This window comes from Panthera uncia, chromosome B4, assembly GCF_023721935.1.
Source record: "Panthera uncia isolate 11264 chromosome B4, Puncia_PCG_1.0, whole genome shotgun sequence".
NCBI lineage: Eukaryota > Metazoa > Chordata > Mammalia > Carnivora > Felidae > Panthera > Panthera uncia.
Window position 1 is genome coordinate 24177131 of NC_064809.1, and position 20759 is coordinate 24197889.

Sequence of the window (20759 nt, forward strand, 5' to 3'; positions counted from 1 at the left end):
CCCCCCCCCCCCCCCCCCCCCCCCCCCGCTGCTTGCACTCTCTCAAAATAATATTTAAAAAAAAAAAGATTTTAAGAATCTTTTCCCTGCAGTCATGGGCTGTCAAACCTTTTCTGTTGTTTAATCCTAATGTATACTGTATATAATATCAAGAGTAGCAATGTCTTATCTAAAAGAGGAAATGGGGGGGAGAGGGAAGGTACCTGGGTCTGTCCGTTAAGCGTCCGACTCTTGATTTTGACTCAGGTCATGATCTCACAATCGTGGGATCAAACCCCATGTCAGGCTTTGTACTGGGCATGGAGCCTGCTTGTGATTTTTCTCTCCCTCTCCCTTTGCCCCTCCCCCACACGCTCACTCACTCGAGATCATGCTTACACTCTCTCTCTTAAAAAAAAAAAGAAGGTGCCTGGGTGGCTCAGTCAGCTGAGTGTCCAACTTTGGCTCATGTCATGATCTTGGGAGTTTGTGAGTTCAAGCCCCATGTTGGGCTCTGTGCGATAGCTCAGAGCCTGGATCCTGCTTCAGATTTTGTCTCCCTCTCTCTCTGCCCTTCCCCTACTCATGCTCCATTTCTCTGTCTCAAAAATAAAAAACATTAAAAAAAATTTTTTTTTTAAAGAAGAAATAAGGTACTTTAGAACTATACAAATGAGCCTATTTACCTCAGGGCAAAGGCAGAAACAAGCAACTGCTGAAAAAAAAACAGTATCAAAATAATATATGCTGCATTAGACAGTTTTTCAGTCAGAATCAGATGAAATAACCCTATTAGAATAATTCAGAAAGCATTTATATACAAAGGAACTAAACACAAGGAATCATGAGGAACAAGGGAACACAACAGAAGGTACAGACAGGACAGACAGGACCTAGTAGCAGCAGGAGCAGTACCCCAAATCCAAAAAGATAAGGGGCAGGAGAGATTACCAGAATTTGGAAGAGAAAGTCACATAGAGAAAGCCACCTTGAAGGAAGTAATGATTTGTCTTAGGACAAGGCCAACCCACATGGAAGAAACCAGTGAAATAAATATTCTGAGCTTACCTTCCTTACAGCTTCCTATGTTCCTGTGTTCCACAATGGCTGTACCCACTCTGAAGCCAGAAGTCACAGATGCCCATTGACATAATCCATACAGGTAAACCTCCCAGAGCAAAGACCACAGCGGGAAGAGAGTAGATTAGGAAGATCAAACAGAAGTGAACAGGAAGATCAAACAGAAGTTATCTGTCATGTAGAACTATGCACATAAGAATGAGGAAAGATCAAACCTAGCATTCTGGAAACAAAAAAAAAAAAAAAAAAAGGTTTCCCTGAGCAGGAACAATTAAGCTGAAGCTTAATGAATGAGCAGGAGTTAACAGCCAGAGGAAGTAGGGGAGACAGACATTCCAAGCAAAGGGACTAGCCACTATAAAGGTATGCTGCTACAAGAGTCAATCAATTAGGATGACTGAAGCACAAAGAGGCAAGGGAAAGGAGTGAAGCTAGAGAGGCAAGGAGAGACGAGATCATGCTTGCATCAACACCATGCTAACAAACTAGCCTTTATCCTGAAGGCAAAGTTTAAGGATTGACATGATATCATCTGACAGAGGTGGGTATGGGTTTTAACAAAAGTAACAAACATAATTTTTTTTTTTAAACGGTGGAAGTGAACTCTCTTATTTCTTAGTTGAATAGCTCTTGCCTGGTTACTTCACAAGAACTGCAAGGCAGAGTGGGAGCGTGGAGAAGAATGCAAACACTAGTAATCCCTAATTACATGTTCTAAATAACTTCAGCCTTTTTTTTTTTTAATTCTCCACGCTTTGACTTTTTCAGGGAACAGGAAGACAGAAACATCGTTAGTGACCACACTACATAATTTAAGATTCTCAACCAAACAATTGGTAATTCAAAATTTACACTAGGGGATATTCATGTTGCTTTCAAATGGAGAACTTTCTAAAAACAACACTGACACCTCCACCCTATTTGCAAGGGACTATACATTTTCAGAAGTGTAACAGCGATAATACAAAGATTTGAGGATCTACTCCTTGCCAGCCCTATGGGAGACACTAGGGATACAGTGATGCACAAAACAGATACGGTTCCTGTCATCATTTAACTTACCTGTAATAGAACGAGACAGCATTTAGTATGTGAATATACAAATAAACATAATTACAATCTTGTTATATGCTACAAATAACAGCAACAAGGATGAGGTGTAAAAGAAATATGCTATTAGATTTAGTGGCACCTGGGTGGCTCAGTCAGTTAAGCATCCAACTCTTAATTTTGGCTCAGGTCATGATCTCATGGTTCATGACTTTGAGCCCGGTGTTGGGCTCTGCACTAAGAACTCGAAGCCTACCTGGAATTCTCTCTCTCCCCCTCCCGCACTCATGCTCTCTCTCAAAATAAATAAATAAACTTTAAAAAGAAAAGACATAGGTCATTAGATTTAGAACAATTATTGCTGCTTTTTGCAAAAGCAACATGCTTGATGTTGAGACAAAATCAAATCACAGTGGACTGAGACATATATGTTTAGAGGAAAAAGACACCATGACAGATTCAGGATCTTGGGCTGGAAACTGTCAAGAGAAAAGACAGTATCTTGAGAATACAGTAAGGAAAACTTTGTTATGATGGGAAAAAACAAACATGCTTGCATGTTGATTAGAAGGGGGAGTGCAAGAGTGGTTGCATATAAGAGAAACAATGGATCATAGATATGATGACAAATAATACCAATATATTATATATCCAAGTGTTAAGGCTAAATGTTTTATTTGCAATTCTTTATTTAATCTCTAAGGTCAGCACGATTGTCCCAATTTTGAAAAATGAGAAAACTAAAGTCAAAGAAGTAATCTGGAAACATCACAGTGGCAGAATTAGGATTCAAACCCAGGTCTTTATGACTCCAAAGCACACGATACCACATGGCCTTATCCACTCAACAAATACTTTTTAAATCACTTTTTTTTTTTTAAAGTAATCTCTACACCCAATGTGGGGCTTGAACTCTTGACCCCAAGATCAACAGTCACATGCTCTACTGACTGAGCCAGCCAAGCACCCCACAGTCAATTACTACATAATGAGGAACAGAGATGACTTAAACATGCTCTTTAGAGAGTGAAAAGGGGGAGACAAACATATATACCTCTCAAATCATTGACAAAAGTAGGAACGAGTTAGATAATGTAGCACAAAGAAAGAGGTGGTAACTCTACCCAGAGCTAATCAATAAAGACTTCAGATGGTGCTTGTTAAGCAGAAGAGACGAAACAAAGTTAAGACAAAGTTAATTCCAAGACAAACAGATTATGGAAAAGCAAAGAGGCACAAATTTACATGCTGTGTTTAGAACACTTTAAGAAGTTGAGCATGGCAGGAATGCACCAAGACTAGAAGAAATGGGGTTGAAGAGCCTTTTATGCCATGCTGAGGAACCTAAAGTTGAAACTACAGGAAGTAAAAAAACATTTCCAGGCTTTGAAACAAGATTAGTCTACTGTGAAGACTCAGAAACTATTTAGGAAGTTCGAGCTGCAGCCTGACAAACGGCTTACAGACAACCAAAGAACGTAAGATCTGGAAGGAAACTCCCAAACTAGCTATATATAATCAAGCTAGAAGAAGGAGCATTCTCTTTTAGAAAAAGTCTCTTTTTGAAAAAAGTAGTTCTTACTCTAAGTGAGATGAGAACAGTCCCTTGTTATATCATTCATTAGGACAGAACGAAAAAGTGGTTTAGCCCAAACTGTGTGATCAATAGGGAGGGGACTGGAGGTTTGCTTCCTCAACACCACAGAGTGTTGGGCTTCGATGATTCTTTTCGCCAAAAAGCATATCAAACAAGATAGCCTGCTGTTTACCTTGAAAGCAAAGAACAAGAGTTTCCAATTTCCAAAAAACCACTGTCTTCCTTTTGCTTCAGGGGCTTAATCACATCAATCAGCCATCTGACAATGGTTCAGGAAGACTGATGACTCTCTTTTTCTACTAAGCATGTTGCTCAATTCAGGAGCTGTACAGTTCCAGCACCAAAAAATATGAGAAGCAAAAGGAAGCGAAAGGATACTATCTATGCTCCTAACACAATACAAGCCATTATTCAGTCTCCTCAATGAAACCATATCAAAGGGAAATGAATTATAATTTAGAACTTCAGATTTATTTTTCCAGGGCTGACCTCCAAGTGCACCCCCACTCCAAACATCCCAGTGCTCATCCTGATCACCCTGAGCAAGTCATCCATGTCTTTATCTAATGCTGTTACCTCAAGCTAGAGTGCACTTGCGCCCCGTGCCAACATGATAAATGCACAGACTATCTTCAAAGCCCAACTTAAAGGTCACTCCCTCAATGCCACCCAAACAATATGCCCACAGGACTTTTTAACTTATTAAAATGTTTATTAGGAGAGATCCTGGGTGGCTCAGTCAAGCATCCAACTCTTGATATGGGCTCAGGTCATGATCTCACAGTCATGAGATAGAGCCCTGCGTCTGGCTCCACAATGGGCGTGGAGCCTGCTTAAGATTCTCTCTCTCTCTCCCTCTCCCTCTGTCCCTCCCTTGCTCATGCATGCTTGTGCATGAGCATGCTCTCTCTCTCTCTAATAGATAGATAGACAGACAGACAATATACATACCAACTCCTCCCAAGTGAAATTTTTAAACAAACATTCACTAAATGCTCAATGACAGGTTTAGTGCTAGGTTCTAAAATTTTAAAAACTGAGTAATACAATCTTCTACCTTTCAAAAGCTCCCCAACTACAATGAAAACACAATGCCAACAGTCAGTGTGGCAACTGATACGTGTTTAAAGTGCCTGGGGAGCACAGATAACATCAATGCATGCTATAAAACTAGCACACTCAATGTTCATTCTACCCTCTCCACCCCACCCCAAGAGTACCCTCTTGCTCTGCAGAAGCTACAAAGCCAAAACCAACACTGTTCAATTATTCTCAGAGCTAGACTTCTGGATATAATTTCAGACCTGTCAATATGATATACTTTCGTGGGATATGGAAATTAAAAGTGGCTATCTCTTACTACCCCTTTACATTACTTTCTATTGGCAAGCAAGTTGAAAAATGAGATTTTTTTCATAGTGGTGCTCCAGTACACATTCTCTAATTCCTTAAATGTTGAGAAGCAACTGCAGTGAGTAAGAGTTGGACTCCCAAGTTCCAATACCCAGTCACCAGCTGCATAATTATGTGTTGAGAGGTAGCTGAGGCAGCAACAAATTAGAAAGCAAAAGCTTTCTAATGCTTGAGATTAGAATCCAGAAATCAAATTCTTTTTTTTTTTTCCACGCAGGAAGATCTGGTTTTATTTTAATTTTATTTTTAATGTTTATTTATTTTTGAGAGAGAGAGAGAGAGAGAGAGAGAGAGAGAGAGACAGAGCGTAAGCAGGGGAGGGCAGAAAGGGAGGAGACACAGAAGAGAAGCAGGCTCCAGGCTCTGAGCTGTCAGCACAGAGCCTGATGCAGGGCTTGAACTCACAAACCATGAGATCATGATCTGAGCCAACACAGGATGCTTAACCAACTGAACCACCCAGGCATCCCCATGAATCAATTTTTTTTTTGTTTTTTAATGTTTATTTTATTTTCCAGAGAGAGAGCAAAAGTGGAGGAAGGGCACACAGAGGGGGTCAGAGGATCAAAAACAGGCTACGCACTGACAGCACAGGGCCTGATGCAGGGCTCAAACCCATGAACTATGAGACCATGACCTGAGCCGAAGTCAGACGCTCAACTAACTGAGCCACCTAAGTGCCCCAAAATTCTTAAGTCAGTAATTACCATGGCACTATCAGAGATGGTGCTTCACTAGTAGGTCAGTTCTTAGAATTTTTGGAGTCATTCATGGAGACCTAATCTTACAGGGCAAGAGACTAGCAAACTGTTAAGTGTAGGTCAGACCTTAGAACACATGAGAACAAATACTGCAGAATGAAACTAGAGTCAGTATCTTAAAATTCCCTTTAACTATAAAAAGTTTCAAGTCCCTGGCATTCAGAATTGGTCAAATAATTAAGACAGTTATTTGTCCAACGACATATACCATGTAAAAGTTGACCTCTACTGATTGCCTTTTATCTTGAGTACTGGTCATATTTCCCATTTCTTCATAGGTCCATAATGACAGATATCCTGTACATAGTAACTGATACCTTCTAGAAACTCAAAATCCTGTTACAGTTCCCTGAAAAGTACTGATAGTAAACTTAGCTGAACTTAAACTCCAAAGTGTCTCCTCTAAGATGGACAGCACTGGCTAGGCTGCTTGCATTTTGTTCCACACATGCATACTTTAGGGTCAGCCTACGACATGGGTAATTGGGAGTTCTGGAATAGAAACTAAATACATAGCTTTGCCTCTATTCTCATTAGCCTAAAATATATATATTAATTTTTCTGGTCCTCTAAGGTTGATGATCCAAGTCTCTTTCAATCTTCATTCATTCAGAAGTGGATGGTGGGTTGGTGTATATGCATGTGTTAGAAGGTGACAAGAATATGGAATGCTTGGGTTAGTGTAACTGAGAATTTCATAGATCAGTTAATTGTTTTAAAAAGAAAGGAAAAAGGAGACAAAAAACTTACAAAATGGAAGAGAAAGGGAAGAAGAAAAAGTACTGTTACCAATTTTATCAGCCAGGAACAACATTTTAAAAACAACAAACAAAATTACTACCATCAACTATCATATATAAAATTTTTAAAAATCTTAGAAACCTGGGGCACCTAGGTGACTCAGTGAGTTAAACATGCAACTTCAGCTCAGGTCATGATCTTGCGGTTTGTGAGTTCAAGCCCCACGTCATGCTCTGTGCTGACAGCTCAGAGCCTGGAGCCTGCTTCAATTCTATGTCTCCCTCTCGCTCTCTGTCCCTTCCCTGCTTGTGCTCGCTCTCTCCCTCTCTCAAAAATAAACATTAAAAATATTTTTTTTTTAATCTTAGAAACCTTATTTGACATTTCACCAACTTAGAATATACACAAACACTAGATCTACCTTCCTTTTCTTCCTTCACAAACCAGAAACAACTGTGAAAAAAAACCGTACTAGTCCCAAAACTGCATCTAGGAACAAATAATCTACAAGAAAGACCATTCTGGGGTAGTTGTAGTGCTACATGAAGATGCAGAAAGGAAGGAAAGGGGAATATAGAAAATTCAAAGAGTTAATACCTCATCTTTCCCAATCTAATTATTACCAACCCCAATCAGATCTGCCCTAGAAAGTGAGAATCATGAGAAGAAAACAAGTTTTGTGGGGCACCTGGGTGGCTCAGCTGGTTAAGCATCTGACTCCTCATTTGCACTCAGGTCACAATTTTGTTCATTTAAGCCCCACATTGGGCTCTGTGCAGAGCCTACTTGGGATTCCCTTTCTCTCTCTCCCTCTGTCCCTTCACTGCTCGTGCTGTCTCTCTCAAAATAAATAAACTTTTAAAAACTTATTTAAAAAAAAAAGAGGGGTGCCTGGGTGGCTCAGTCAGTCGGGTGTCCAACTTCGGCTCAGGTCATGATCTCGCAGTTCACGGATGCAAGCCCCGCGTCGGACTCTGTGCTGACAGTTCAGGGCCTAGAGCCTGCTTTGGATTCTGTGTCTCCCTCTCTCTCTGCCCCTTGCCGGCTCATGCTCTCTTTCTCAAAAATAAATAAACATTAAAAAAAAAAGAAAAGAAAAGAAATATGTTTTGAGATTATTCACCCAAATCTACAGTTCCCAGAGATTCTTTTATGTGTAGAAACCCTGCATATTCTGTCATGGGGGGCAAGAAAGAGTGGGATTGCCTATAGCTTACCTGCAAATATAAAAGAAGGCACATATATTAGAAAAATTTCTACTAGTATGATTAAAATAGGAAATTTCAGTTATCTAAAATGCTAGGAAATTTCAGTTATCTAAAATGTTAAATATTCTTCTATAGAATTACCAATTTGAGTAATCTACTTCTATAAATACACTACACTTTAAGTATCAGTATATGAAAAGTAGTTTTAAGAAACTCTCTACAAATTATACCTTTGATCTAGTGTTCTATGTTGGCAAAAACCATTTATAAAACAAATTGACAAAGCAATCCTCCTAACGTGAGTTTTGTATAAACTTCAATATGAACAGAATTAAATCACAGACTCAACCATGAAACAAATATATTATTAACCCTTGGTTCTTATAAATTTATTTCAGGCCCTAAACCCTCAAATTTGATATCTACTATATAATAAAAATAAAAAAAAAAAATCTGACTGGCCTTTGTCCCTGTTCCTGGGAAGGAGCTTATAATCCTTGGAATTTCCCCAGTGATAGGGGTGTCTTTGTTTATGCTAACAAGATAGCTGAGGGTGAGGGTTGGTCACCAGAAAGACCAACCATGCGATTAGAGTGTTGAGGCTTTGAGTCAGCCCAACTTCTGAATAGGGAAGGAGGGCTGGAGATAAAAGTTCAGTCACATGGCCAATGATTCAATCAATTGTGCCTCCATGTGAAACAAACTCTGGACACCAAAGCTCAGTGGAGCTTCCTCACTGATGAATAACACATGGATATGCCAGGAGGGTGATGCACCCTGATTCTACAGAAAGAGGAACTTCCACAGAAGTTCTATGTTCAGGACCATCCCAGACTTCACCCTACGGGTCTCTCTTCATTTGGCTGGCCCTGATCTGTTTGCTTTAAAATAAAACTGTCAGGGCGCCTGGGTGGCTCAGTCAATTAAGTGCCCAACTTTGGCTCAGGTCATGATCTGAGCTGTGCTGACAACTCACAGCCTGGAGCCTGCTTCAGATTCTGTGTCTCCCTCTCTCTCTGACAGTCCCCTGCTCACACTCTGTCTCTCTCTCTCTCTCTCTCTCTCTCAAAAATGAATAAACATTAAAAAAAATTTTTTTTTAAATAAAACTGTAATCAGGGTGCTCAGTCAGTTAAGAGTCCAACTCTTAGTTTAAGCTCAAGCAAGATCTTACAGTGCATGAGTTTGATCTTCGATCCTTTCATGAGGCTTCAAGCTAACATCTTGGAACCTGCTTAGGATTTTCTCTCTCTCTCAAAATAAATACATATACTTAAAAAAAAACTGTAATCATAAGGATAGTTTCTTCCTGAATTCTCTGAGTCATACTAATAAATTATCATACCTGAGGGAGCTTGTGAGACACCCTCCCCTTCTAAGATCTAGGACAACTGGTCAAATGCGTGGGTATACCAGGTGATGTCAGAATACCAAACCTCTAATGGAGCTTCTTCCATCATTTCTTATACAAGCTGACTTCTATATGCTGAGGATACAGAAGGACTAACTTCTAACCATAAACTTGTAGAATTATTCTGAACAGAGCCAGAAAGTAAACATTTTAGGCTTTACAGGCTACATGGTGTCTGTCATAGCTACTCAACTATGTTATTATAATAGTGAAAACAGCCATAGCAACATATAAACAAAAAAACACTGCTATGTTCCAATAAAGCTTTATTTTACAAAAATGGGGAGAGGACTGGATCTCCCAGACATAGATCACTGTTCAATGATCCCTGTACTAAATTATTTATTCAAATAAACATTCAAATTCGTGTAAGTCATCTGATGGCATGAAGCTCTAGTATTAAACGAACAACTAACAACCCGAGAGACAAGACTAGTACATTTTCTTAAAAAACAAAACAAAACCTGAATTTATAGTAAAATACATACATACACTCTTGCGTGTTAATGATATAAGTCATATGTTACAAATCAAATGATGTTACAAATCATATGATACAAATCAAATATATAGAGAGAAATAATATACTGGGAAGGAGAAGACCAAAGCTATACCAGAAATCTGTTACACTCTAAAGTATGTACTTTTATTTAACCTCAAAATTTTCAGACAATATCTAAAATATACTAAAATTCAAAAATTCCCTCAAGTAGCATGAAAGTACATATTAAGTACCAGGCACTGGTACTCTCCATGAGAGTCCCTGGCAGAATACCTAATTTTGAAACAAATATTTATTCATACAGTAATTAAAAGTATTTTATCTTACATAACAGTAAAATAAAGCTTAGTGCCAAGACAAGGTTTAGTCCCTCAACTTCTACAAATAAATATTTATATGTTCTGCACCATGTACTTATATTCAGAGAAGAATCTATATTCTATGTTAGGACACCTTTACTATAGCTTGTTCCCCTATAAATCTGCCTTGTTAATAACTATAATTAAAGCAAGAATGATTCATTCATCTCAATGAAAGGTGTCCTCCGTCCAAAAAGGAGGTAAAGAAATTTATCCTAAATCATTTGATTGTTGACTCTTCATATGTACAGGAAAAATAAAGGAAAGTTAGCAACTGTTTAGATTACATGTCAATCATAACATAACAAAGGTGAAAAATAAAAATACTATCATAACAGAACTTTGGTAGGAAACATGAGGAATTTTATGTTTTACTCATGATTTTAAGATATTATACAATCTTATAACATCCTCTAAAAAATACAACTTTAATAAAGAGCCCCTGGGTAGTACAGTCACTTAAGCATCTGACTCTTCATCTCAGATCAGGTCATGATCTCCCAGTTTGGGAGAGTTCAAGCCCCTCATCAGGCTCTGCGCTGATGGGTGTGGAGCCTACTTGGGATTCTGTCGTTCCTTCTCTCTGCCCCTCCCCTGCTTGTGTGTGCCCTCTCTCAAAATAAACAATTTTTTTTTTTAATTTTAAATACAACTTTAATCCATATCATGAAGATGACAAGAACCAATCTCTACTGAAGATTTACACAAATACAAAGTTATACCACAGGTGGAACTGATTTGTTGTGGGGCACCTGGGTGGCTCAGTCAGTTAAGCATCCAACTTCAGCTCAGGTAATGATCTGACAGTTTGTGAGTTTGAGCCCCACACTGGGCTCTGTGCTGACACCTCAGAGCCTGGAGCCTGATTCTGCATCTCCCTCTCTCTCTGCCCTTCTCCCATTCATGCTCTGTTTCTCTCTCTCTCTCTCTCAAAAATAAATAAACATTAAAAAGAAAAAAGAACTGATTTGTTCTATCATGTGTATTAGTTTCCTAATGCTGCTGTAACAAATTACTACAAACTTAGCTTAGAAAAACAGAAATTTATTCTATTACAGTTCTACAGGCCAGAAATCCAAACTGAATTTTATGGAACTAAATCAAGGTTAAAAGGACCACATTCCCTTGGAAGGTCTCAAGGGAAACCTTTTTCCTTGCTTCTTCCAGCTTCTGGCATTCCTGGGCTTGCCACCATAGCATTCTAATCTCTGTTCTCATATAACCATTTTGATTTCTGCTCTTCTGCATCAAATTCTCTTTTGCCTTCCCCCCCCCCCTTTTTTAATGTTTATTTTATTTTTGAGAGAGAGAGCATGAGTGGGGTAGGGGCAGAGAGGGGGGTGGACCCAGGAGCCGAAGCAGGCTCTGCACTGACAGCAGAAAGCCCAATGTGGGGCTTGAACTCATGAACCATGAGACCATGACCTGAGCTGAAGTTGGACACTTAACCAACCAAGCCACCCAAACACCCCTGCCTCACTCTTATAAGGACCACTGTGATTACATTTACAGCATACATGGATAGTCCAGGATAATCTCCCCACCTCAATATCTTTAATTTACATCCTCAAAGTCCTTCTGTCATATAAAATAATACATTTCCAGGAATTAAGACTTGGATACTTTCAGGGACCAAAACTCAGCCTGGTACCATATGGTACTCCATCCCATCTTAGAAATACCAGATGCATATATAAATCAATTAGAATACTGAATAGGGCAGTTAATATATTTTTCTCATGGTAAATCAGCCAATCAAATGAGTGCTACTGAATGCTCCCAGCCATTGGGAACTAACTCAACATATGCTTTTTCATTTATTTTTTATTTTTTTTATTTTCATGATTTCTCATTTTAAATGACACTCAACAATCTGCATTATATCTTTCCGCCTATTAGTTCAGATTCTGATGAACAGTTTATAATCCATAATAGCCAACAAAAAGTATAGAAGTGATAGTGCTGAAGATGACAACCAGTGCTAGACTAGTTTGCTTGAACTACATACAGTGTTAAGTGTAGAACATTAAGCTTTTGATTGGTGAGACATCCATTCCAAACACATCCATCTCCAATTACTAGCTAGTAATATTACATACTACTAGCAAAACAACTAGATAAGAAACCAGGCTACTCCTATCCATGAAGTTCTCCTTCCAAAAAGTTTGGGTAACCTAGGTACCTGACTGCTTGAGTGACTCCACTTTTTCCTTCTGCACCCTAATTCCTGCTCTTACATTTTAAATTCACCAGTAAAGACAATCCACAAAATCCTAGTACACCCCACCCCCGGACCCCACCTCAGGCTCATGTTCCCTCCCCCTCTCTCTACCTACAACCTCGATGTTTGGTCTTCACAAGGCCCTGGGGAGTGCCATTTATTCTTCAAGACCTGTAAGTAATAAATCTTGTCCTTCAAGGTTCCCTACTGGTTTTAGGAGGTGGTTCTGAATCATCAAGAACCATGAAAGCTGGGGAGCCTGGGTGGCTCAGTCAGTTAAGCATCTAACTTCGGCCCAGGTCATGATCTCACAGCTCGTGAGTTCAAGCCCCGCATCAGGCTCTTTGCTGACAGCTTGGAGCCTGGAGCTTGCTTCCGATTCTGTGTCTCCCTCTGTCTCTGCCCCTCTGCCACTCACACCACCTCTCTCTTTCTCAAAAATAAATAAACATTAAAAAATACTTAAAAAAAAAAAAAGGACCATGAAAGCTGGTCCAGCCAAAACAATGGCCCCAGTGGCAATTGGGGAACCTCTATGAGGCTTGCTATAAATAAATACAAGCCTGGTAAAAGCCTACAGCATTCCTAGCCAAGAACATCACAACAGGCTACCACCAGAAAGGACTACAGACTGGAAGGTTTAAACAACAGAAATTAATTCTCTCGATTCTGCAGGTTAGGAGCCCAAGATCAATATGTCCACAGGGTTTTCAGAGACTTTCTTTCTGGCTTATAAAAAGGCTGGTAAAAGGCCCTCTTCTGTGTCTTCACATGGTCTTTCTTCTGTGTGTGTCTATGTCCTAATCTTCTCCTCTTGTAAGGATGCCCATCATAGCAGATTAGGGCCCACCCAGTGATCCCATTCTAACTTAATTACCTCTTTAAAGATCCTATCTCCAAATACAGTCACATTCAAAGGTACTAGAAATTAGGACTTCATACATAAGAATTCCAGGGGAACACAATCCACCCCAAAGAAAAGAAGCTGCTTAATCTTAAAACTCATTTCAAACTGGTTAAAGAAACTGAAAATAAACACCAACAAGACATTAGGGATTAGGAGAAATCCTACAATATTATGGATAAATTCACCAAAAACATCACCAAAGTCAATACGGATGAACCAAGATTTGTACAACAAAGAGCCAGGAAAAACTATAGGTGGAGTTATATTACAAATTTGGGAGATATTTTTTAAACAGAAGCAGATGGCCAGTATATGGATACTGAGAATACATAAACTAAACTGTAATGGCCCCATAATGCAATGGTTCTCCAACTATGGTCCAAAGACTCCCAGGGTCCCCGACCTCCTGCCTTTTCTAACTATGTATCTGAAGGAAGCCAGACTTTCTTCATATACTTAACCAAAACAATAAATCACAACAGATTAAATGTAAAAAGATAGGAGTATCCGGTTATTATTTATTAAACAAAACATGAGGGTGTCTGGAGGCTCAGTCAGTTAAGCATCTGACTTCAGCTCACGTCATGATCTCACGGTTTGTGATTTCGACTCCCACATCGGTGAGCACGAGCCCTGCTTCTGGTGAATGTGAGCCCCGCTTCTCCCTCTCTCCCTCTCCCTCTCTCTCTCTCTCTCTGCCCCTCACAGGATTCTCTCTCTCTCTCTCCCTCTTAAGAAAAAAAAAAAAAAAACAAACAAACAAAAAAAAAAAACACATTAAAAGGATTTGCAGAGAGGCACCTGGGTGGCTCAGTTGGTTAAAAGTCTGACCTTGGCTCAGTCATGATCTCGCGGTTCATGGATTCAAGCCCCACATCGGGCTCTGTGCTGACAGCTCAGGGCCTGGAGCCTGCTTCAGATTCTGTACCTCCCCCTCTCTGCCCCTCCCGGGTTCATGCGGTCTCTTTCTCTCTCCCAAAAATAAATAAACATTTTTTAAATTTTTTAATAAGTAAATAAAAGGATTTGCAGAAATTTAAAAACAATGCCACTCTTCTCACAAATTGTTTTTGTTTTGGATAACGGTTGCTTTTCATTAAAACGTTATTTGTATTAATGTGTAATGGATTTACTTTATTGTTAAGTAAGTTGGTAAATACTTGAATATTTATCGATTTTAATTTTTGATAGGATAAATACAGAAGATGTACCCATATAAACCAAAGCCTTTTGGATTCTCAATAATTGAAGATGTTAAGGGAGCCTGAGAATAGACAGTGTGAGAACTCAGAGCACTGATCCAGCTAGCACCTCTACTGCAGGAACTCACTCCCATCTCCCCAGTGCCTATACACACTGCATTTGCCTAGTCAAACCTAGGTTTATCAATGACCAAAAAAAAAAGAACTTTTCATAATGTAAGTTCATCAAAAGCACATTACAAACCTAAGCATTTACCTTATTATGTTAACAACACAGCTGCAAAATACATTTAAAAATGGTAAAAATTCAAAGAAAAATAGAATACTCAAAAAATTAGAGTCAGAGGTTACAACTACCTTCCTCAACAATAAAACAAGTGGACAAAAAGTCAGTCATGGATAGAGAATTGAACAATATTATCAACCAATCTAACTTGAGGAGATTTACAGAACATTCCATCCAACTACAACAAAATATATATTCTTCTCAAGTGCACATAAAACATTTACCAAGAGAGACTATATTCTGGATTATGAAACAATTCTTAATATATGTGAAAAGATTCATATCATATTATATTTTCTTACTACTGTAGAATTAAATTAGAAGTCAAGAGCAGAAAGATCCTTTGAAAATCTTGAAATATTTCCAAATAGCCACAGGCCAGAAAGAAACAAAAAACAAGAATTGTAAATTATCTTGAACTGAATGAAAATGATGACGGCACAACGCATCTACATTTATGAGATACAGATAACACTCTATTTCAAGGGACACTTATACACCTATATTAGAAAAGACAAAAGGCTCTCAATAACCTCAGCTTTTACTTTTAAAAAGTATAAAATAAGAGTAAATTAATTCCAAGGAATAGAAAAGGAGAAGAAAAAATCAAGTACAAAATAAAAACACAACAGAAACCAGAACAGTACAGAATATTAATGAAACCAAACGCTGAGGACTTTAGAAGATCAATAAAATTGATAAACTAGCCATACTAATCAGTTTAAAAAGAGAAAAGAAACCAATTAAGAACATCAAGAATGAGACATGTGACGTCACCACAGGGTCTACAAATATTAAAAGGATAAGGGAATGTTGTTAACACCTTTACGCAAATGAATGACAACTTAGGTGAAATGGCCAAATTCCTGGAAAAAGACAAAGCTTACTCAAGAAGAAGAAACAGATAGGGGCGCCTGAGTGGCGCAGTCGGTTGGGCGTCCGACTTCAGCCAGGTCACGATCTCGCGGTCCGTGAGTTCGAGCCCCGCGTCAGGCTCTGGGCTGATGGCTCAGAGCCTGGAGCCTGTTTCCGATTCTGTGTCTCCCTCTCTCTCTGCCCCTCCCCCGTTCATGCTCTGTCTCTCTCTGTCCCAAAAATAAATAAACGTTGAAAAAATAAAAAAATAAAAAAAAATAAATAAAAAAAAAAAAAAGAAGAAGAAGAAACAGATAAAGAGAACAGCCCTGTATCTACTAAAGATATTAAATAGGGGCGCCTGCGTGGCTCAGTCAGTTAAGCGTCCGACTTCAGCTCAAGTCATGATCTTGCAGTTTGTGAGTTGGAGCCCCATGTCAGGCTCTGTGCTGACAGCTCAGAGCCTGGAGCCTGCTTCCGATTCTGTGTCTCCCTCTCCTTCTGCCCCTCCCCGACTTGTGCTCTCTGTCTCTCAAAAATAAACATTAAACTTTTTTTATTTTAATTTTTTTAAAGGTATTAAATATATAGTTACAAGCTCCCTGCCAAGAAAAACTCCAGGTCCAATGGCTTCACTGGTAAATTCTACCAAACATTTAAAAGAGAGCAAGAATCAATCCTATATACACTTTTCCATAAAAGTGAAGAGGAGGGAACACTGTCCAATATATTTGTAAGACTACCATACTGACACCAAAACTAGACAAAGACATTACAAGAAAACTACGGACCAATAACTCTCAAGAGTATGGAAGCAAAAGTTCTTAACAAAATTTTAGTAAATGAAGTCTAACAATCTATGTAATGGAGAATATAGCATGGTCAAGTGAAGTTTATCTCGGGAAAGCCAGGCCAGTTTAACATTCAAAAAAAAAAAAAAAAAAAAAGATCATTTCAACAAACACAGAAAAAGCATTTGACAAAATCCATCATCCACTCCTAATAAGAACTCTCAGCAAAGTGCCTTTAGAAGGCAACTTCTTCAATCTCATAAAGCACATTTCTGGAATAGCTACAGACTATAATCATAAAAGTAAAAAAATGAATGATTTCCACTAAGATAAAAACAAGACAACAGTGTCCACTTTCACTACTCCTATCCAACATTTTCTTGAAGCTTCAAACTAGAGCAGTAAGGTAAAAAAAAAAAAAAAATGGGGGGGGGGGGGGGAAGAGAAAAAAAAAGGAGGGGGGGGGGGGGGGGAGGGCTGGGGCTGGGGAGGGGAGGGGAGGAGAGGAGAGGAGAGGAGAGGAGAGGAGAGGAGAGGAGAGGATGGGAGAAATTAAAGGGAAGACGTAAAACTAAAACTGTATTTACAGATAACATAATCCTCTGTAAAGAAACTATAACGGATCTATACAATCGCGACTGTAACTATTAAGTGACTTTAACAAGGATACAAAGTAAATATACAAATGTCAAATGTACTTCTGTACATACGAGCAAAAAAATGATCAAGCTAAGAGTATAAAAATAATACCACCTACAATAGCATAAAAATATGATACACTTTGGAATAAATGTGACCAAAGATGAACAAGGCTTAAAATACTAAAGTCTACAGAAACCACACAAAGAGATGTTTAACATCATTAATAATCACTAGGGAAATGGAAACTAAAACCTCAGTATTAGAATGGCTAAAACACCTATGAGAATAACTAAAACTAAAAAGACTGACCATAGCAAGTGCTGGTGAGGATATGAGGCAACTACTGAAACTCACCTACAGTGTTGGTAGAAAGATGAAATGGTATAATAATTTTGGAAACAATTCAGGTATAAATTTGGTTATAAAGTTAAACATCTACTACCATGTTACCTAGCCATTCCACTCAAGACATATTTAATTTACTCAAAAGAAATAAAAATATATGGGCATATAAAGACTTGTACACAAATGTTCACAAAAGTTTTACTTGTAATAGGCAAACCCAAAAACAATCCAGATATTAATCAACACGTGAATGGATAAAACAAAATGTGAAACAATGAAGCAGTACCCAGCAAAAAAAAAGAAGTGAACTATTTTTACATACAACATGGATGAATCTCAAAATAATTATGCTGAACGACTCCAGACAAAAAAACAATATGTATCATATAATTCCATTTATATAAAATTCTAGAAAATGTAAACTAATCCACAGTGACAGAAAGCCTGAGGACAGGGGACAGAAAGGTGGGATAACAAAGAAGTATGAAAAAAAGGGGGTGGGAGGTGTTCATTACCTTGAATGTGTTGATGGTCTCTTGGGTAATATGTATATGAAAATTTATAAAATTGTATGCTTTAATTATGTACAATTTATTTAACTTCAAAAAAAAGGCTTTTACAGTAGGTTAACTGGCAATGGTCACACAACAATGTGAATACACTTAATGCCACTGAACTCTACACTAAAAAATGGTCAAAATGGTAAATTTTATATTATGTATATGTTATCACAAAAAAAAAGTGGGTTTACTGAATTCAAAGCTGAAGCCAGAAGTGATAATAACTACAGTTAGTAAGATAAGTAAGGAATTCGTATTTCCAGGCTATCTACTTCTTTGACTATGCTGCTTCTATTCTGCCAGCTGATTAAATGTGAATTTAAAGCCTTTTATAAGTTCTTACCTGTGAGATATGATTGATGGAAGACTCCATTCTCCGAAGCTGAGAGGCTTGGATATCCAGCAACTGGAGTACATTGTTGGCCAATGCATTTATTTGATAAGCAACACTAGCTAGGGATTGGGTTGTGTAGGCTTTGGTCTCTTCTAAAGCTTTTCTCTTATCTGCAGCCTGAAAATAAGAACAAAAACAATCGATACTTATTTAAGGTTTATATTCATTAAACATATATGCTATAGAAAAAGAGAGTTATAATTATATTTTTTAATAGAAAGGCTCAATTGAATCAAAAAACTTATCAGAGCAGTCTGATGATAGTTGCAGAACACTGGCAAGGCCATGGCAGAAATCCCTGTCAGGTGGGACCCACTGTCTCCTGAGCAGCCAATCCACTGAGGCACCTGGGTGGCACAGTCGGTTAAGCATCCAACTTCGGCTCAAGGCAGGGTCTGAATTTGAGCCACACTTTGGGCTCGCTGCTGTCAGCATGGAGCCCCCTTTGGATCCTCTGTCTCCCTCTCTCTGCCCTCAATCCCACTCACGTGCACACACTCTCAAAAATAAACATTAAAAAAGAATTTTTTTAAGGAGTCACCAAGTGACTGTCATCAGAGGTACACATTACAGCCCTTCAACCACCAATTTATCACATTACATCTTCAGAACCTTCTGCCAGCCCCAAGCTCCCAACTCACTGTTGACAGTTTGGCTAAACTAGAATAATGCCTGTTGCCTCAGCATCCATTTTGTGTGGCTAAAGTGGCCTACAGGGGCCTTGAATTGACACTAGCTCCTCCACAAGTGGATGCCCCAGACAACAGCCCTCAGGGTCAAAAGTAAATTTAAGTTCCTGATATAATTCCCCAAACCTACCTTGGGATAAACAATCTCTCCTGTCTCCTACTTCTTCCCCTTTTGTGCCTTTCGATAAGACCGCCTCGGAACTTATCAAAATCCTGGTGTTTTGGGTTTTAATTAACTAATCCAGACTTAGCCTGGAAACCCCAATGCATTCTGCCGAGGACCCTAATAAAGGGATGTGCCTCAAGTCCTGCTGCTCACTCGCTGTATATACCCTGCACTGAACTTCTCCCTGTGTCTCCTGGAGGCATCATACTGTGTACACCCAGGACTTGTGAATAATAAACTACTCTATTTCACTTTCCCTTGCAGTCCTTTGTTGAACCTTAGCTCACCAACCAGGGTCTCTACTTAACAAATGTTAACATTTTGGGATGGGTGATGTATGGAAACCAATTTGACAACAAATTTCATATATTGAAAAAAAAAAAACAAAAAACAAATGTTAACAAAAAATCCAAACACCTACCAACAATGATACAAACTAAATCCATTAACCAACATCAGAATTCCAACCTCCCTGTTATCCATTATGACCATGTCTCTTCTCTCCACAAAAACCACTGTGAATCTTATAACACAATCCTTTACCCACCTGTTCTTCCCAAACTCCTGTACATAACTCAGAGTCTGGTGGTGAGAAAAGTTCAGAGACAAAGTTCACAGAGCTAAGTTCAAAGACAAGTGATGATAAACTCTTTGTAGCAAGGTGGGGGCAGCAACTTAGATCACAAACAAAGCATAAATATCATTAATATATACTCTAAATATTATAAAAAGGTCAAGAATCAATTTAAAAAACAAATCTAACAGTTCACCAAAAAGGCAATATAACCACTTTTAACCATTTGAAAAGACATTCAACTGCATTCACTATAAAAAAGTAATGCAAATGCAAACCAATGTGATATACTATTTCTCACCTACTCATCTGTCGAACATGCAAAGGTCTGACAAGGTACTCTGCAAAGCTGTGCAGAAAGATTCTGATACAGAGCAAAATTACGTATCAATTTTCTTTTTTCTACCCCAGTAATCTCATTTTAGGAATCCATCTCAAAGAATCACTGGCAAAAATATATTATACAGTTATTCATATTGGCACTATCTGTAATAGTAAAAGACTAACTCACAAACTGTGAGATCATGACCTAAGCTCAAATCAAGAGTCACACGCTTAACTGACTGAGCCACCCAAGTGCCCCAATCATTCTTAAAATGAGATTTATCCTTAAGACAAAAATAACTGAAAGAGAAAAGAAACCCTGAAACTGTTTTCAATCATTTTATTGCTGATGATAGTGTGGGAATTATTAACCTGAGACTGTTATTTGTGTAGTGTGAGATGAAGCAAGTCATTACATGTTTATGTCATTGAGAAGTGAGATTTTGGCATGGTTCACAAGACTCTTGATGTAAGAAGAACAAGGTTTAAGAAAAAAAATTAAAAAAAAAACAAACAAACAAGGTTCTGGATTTAAATTGAAACCATCAGTCCAAACTGAATTTGTATTTTATCATATCACATATCAATATCCTACCTCTGTCCAAAGAAATGGCCTAATTGTAAAACATGGTGACTATAGTTGGTAACACCGTATTATATGACTGAAATTTGGTAAAAAAGTAGAACTTAAATGTTCTCACA

General features: G+C 38.4%; 1 protein-coding gene across 8 annotated transcripts in view; it reads right to left on the bottom strand.

The window, feature by feature from the left end:
- ABI1 (abl interactor 1) overlaps window positions 1-20759 on the bottom strand; it is a 127370-nt gene that overhangs the window by 57420 nt on the left and 49191 nt on the right. For all 8 annotated transcript variants that reach the window (XM_049624739.1, XM_049624740.1, XM_049624733.1 and 5 more), the window contains exon 2: window positions 18254-18421. In XM_049624739.1, the coding sequence (XP_049480696.1) occupies window positions 18254-18421 (168 nt within the window). The remainder of the gene's footprint in view (window positions 1-18253; window positions 18422-20759) is intronic.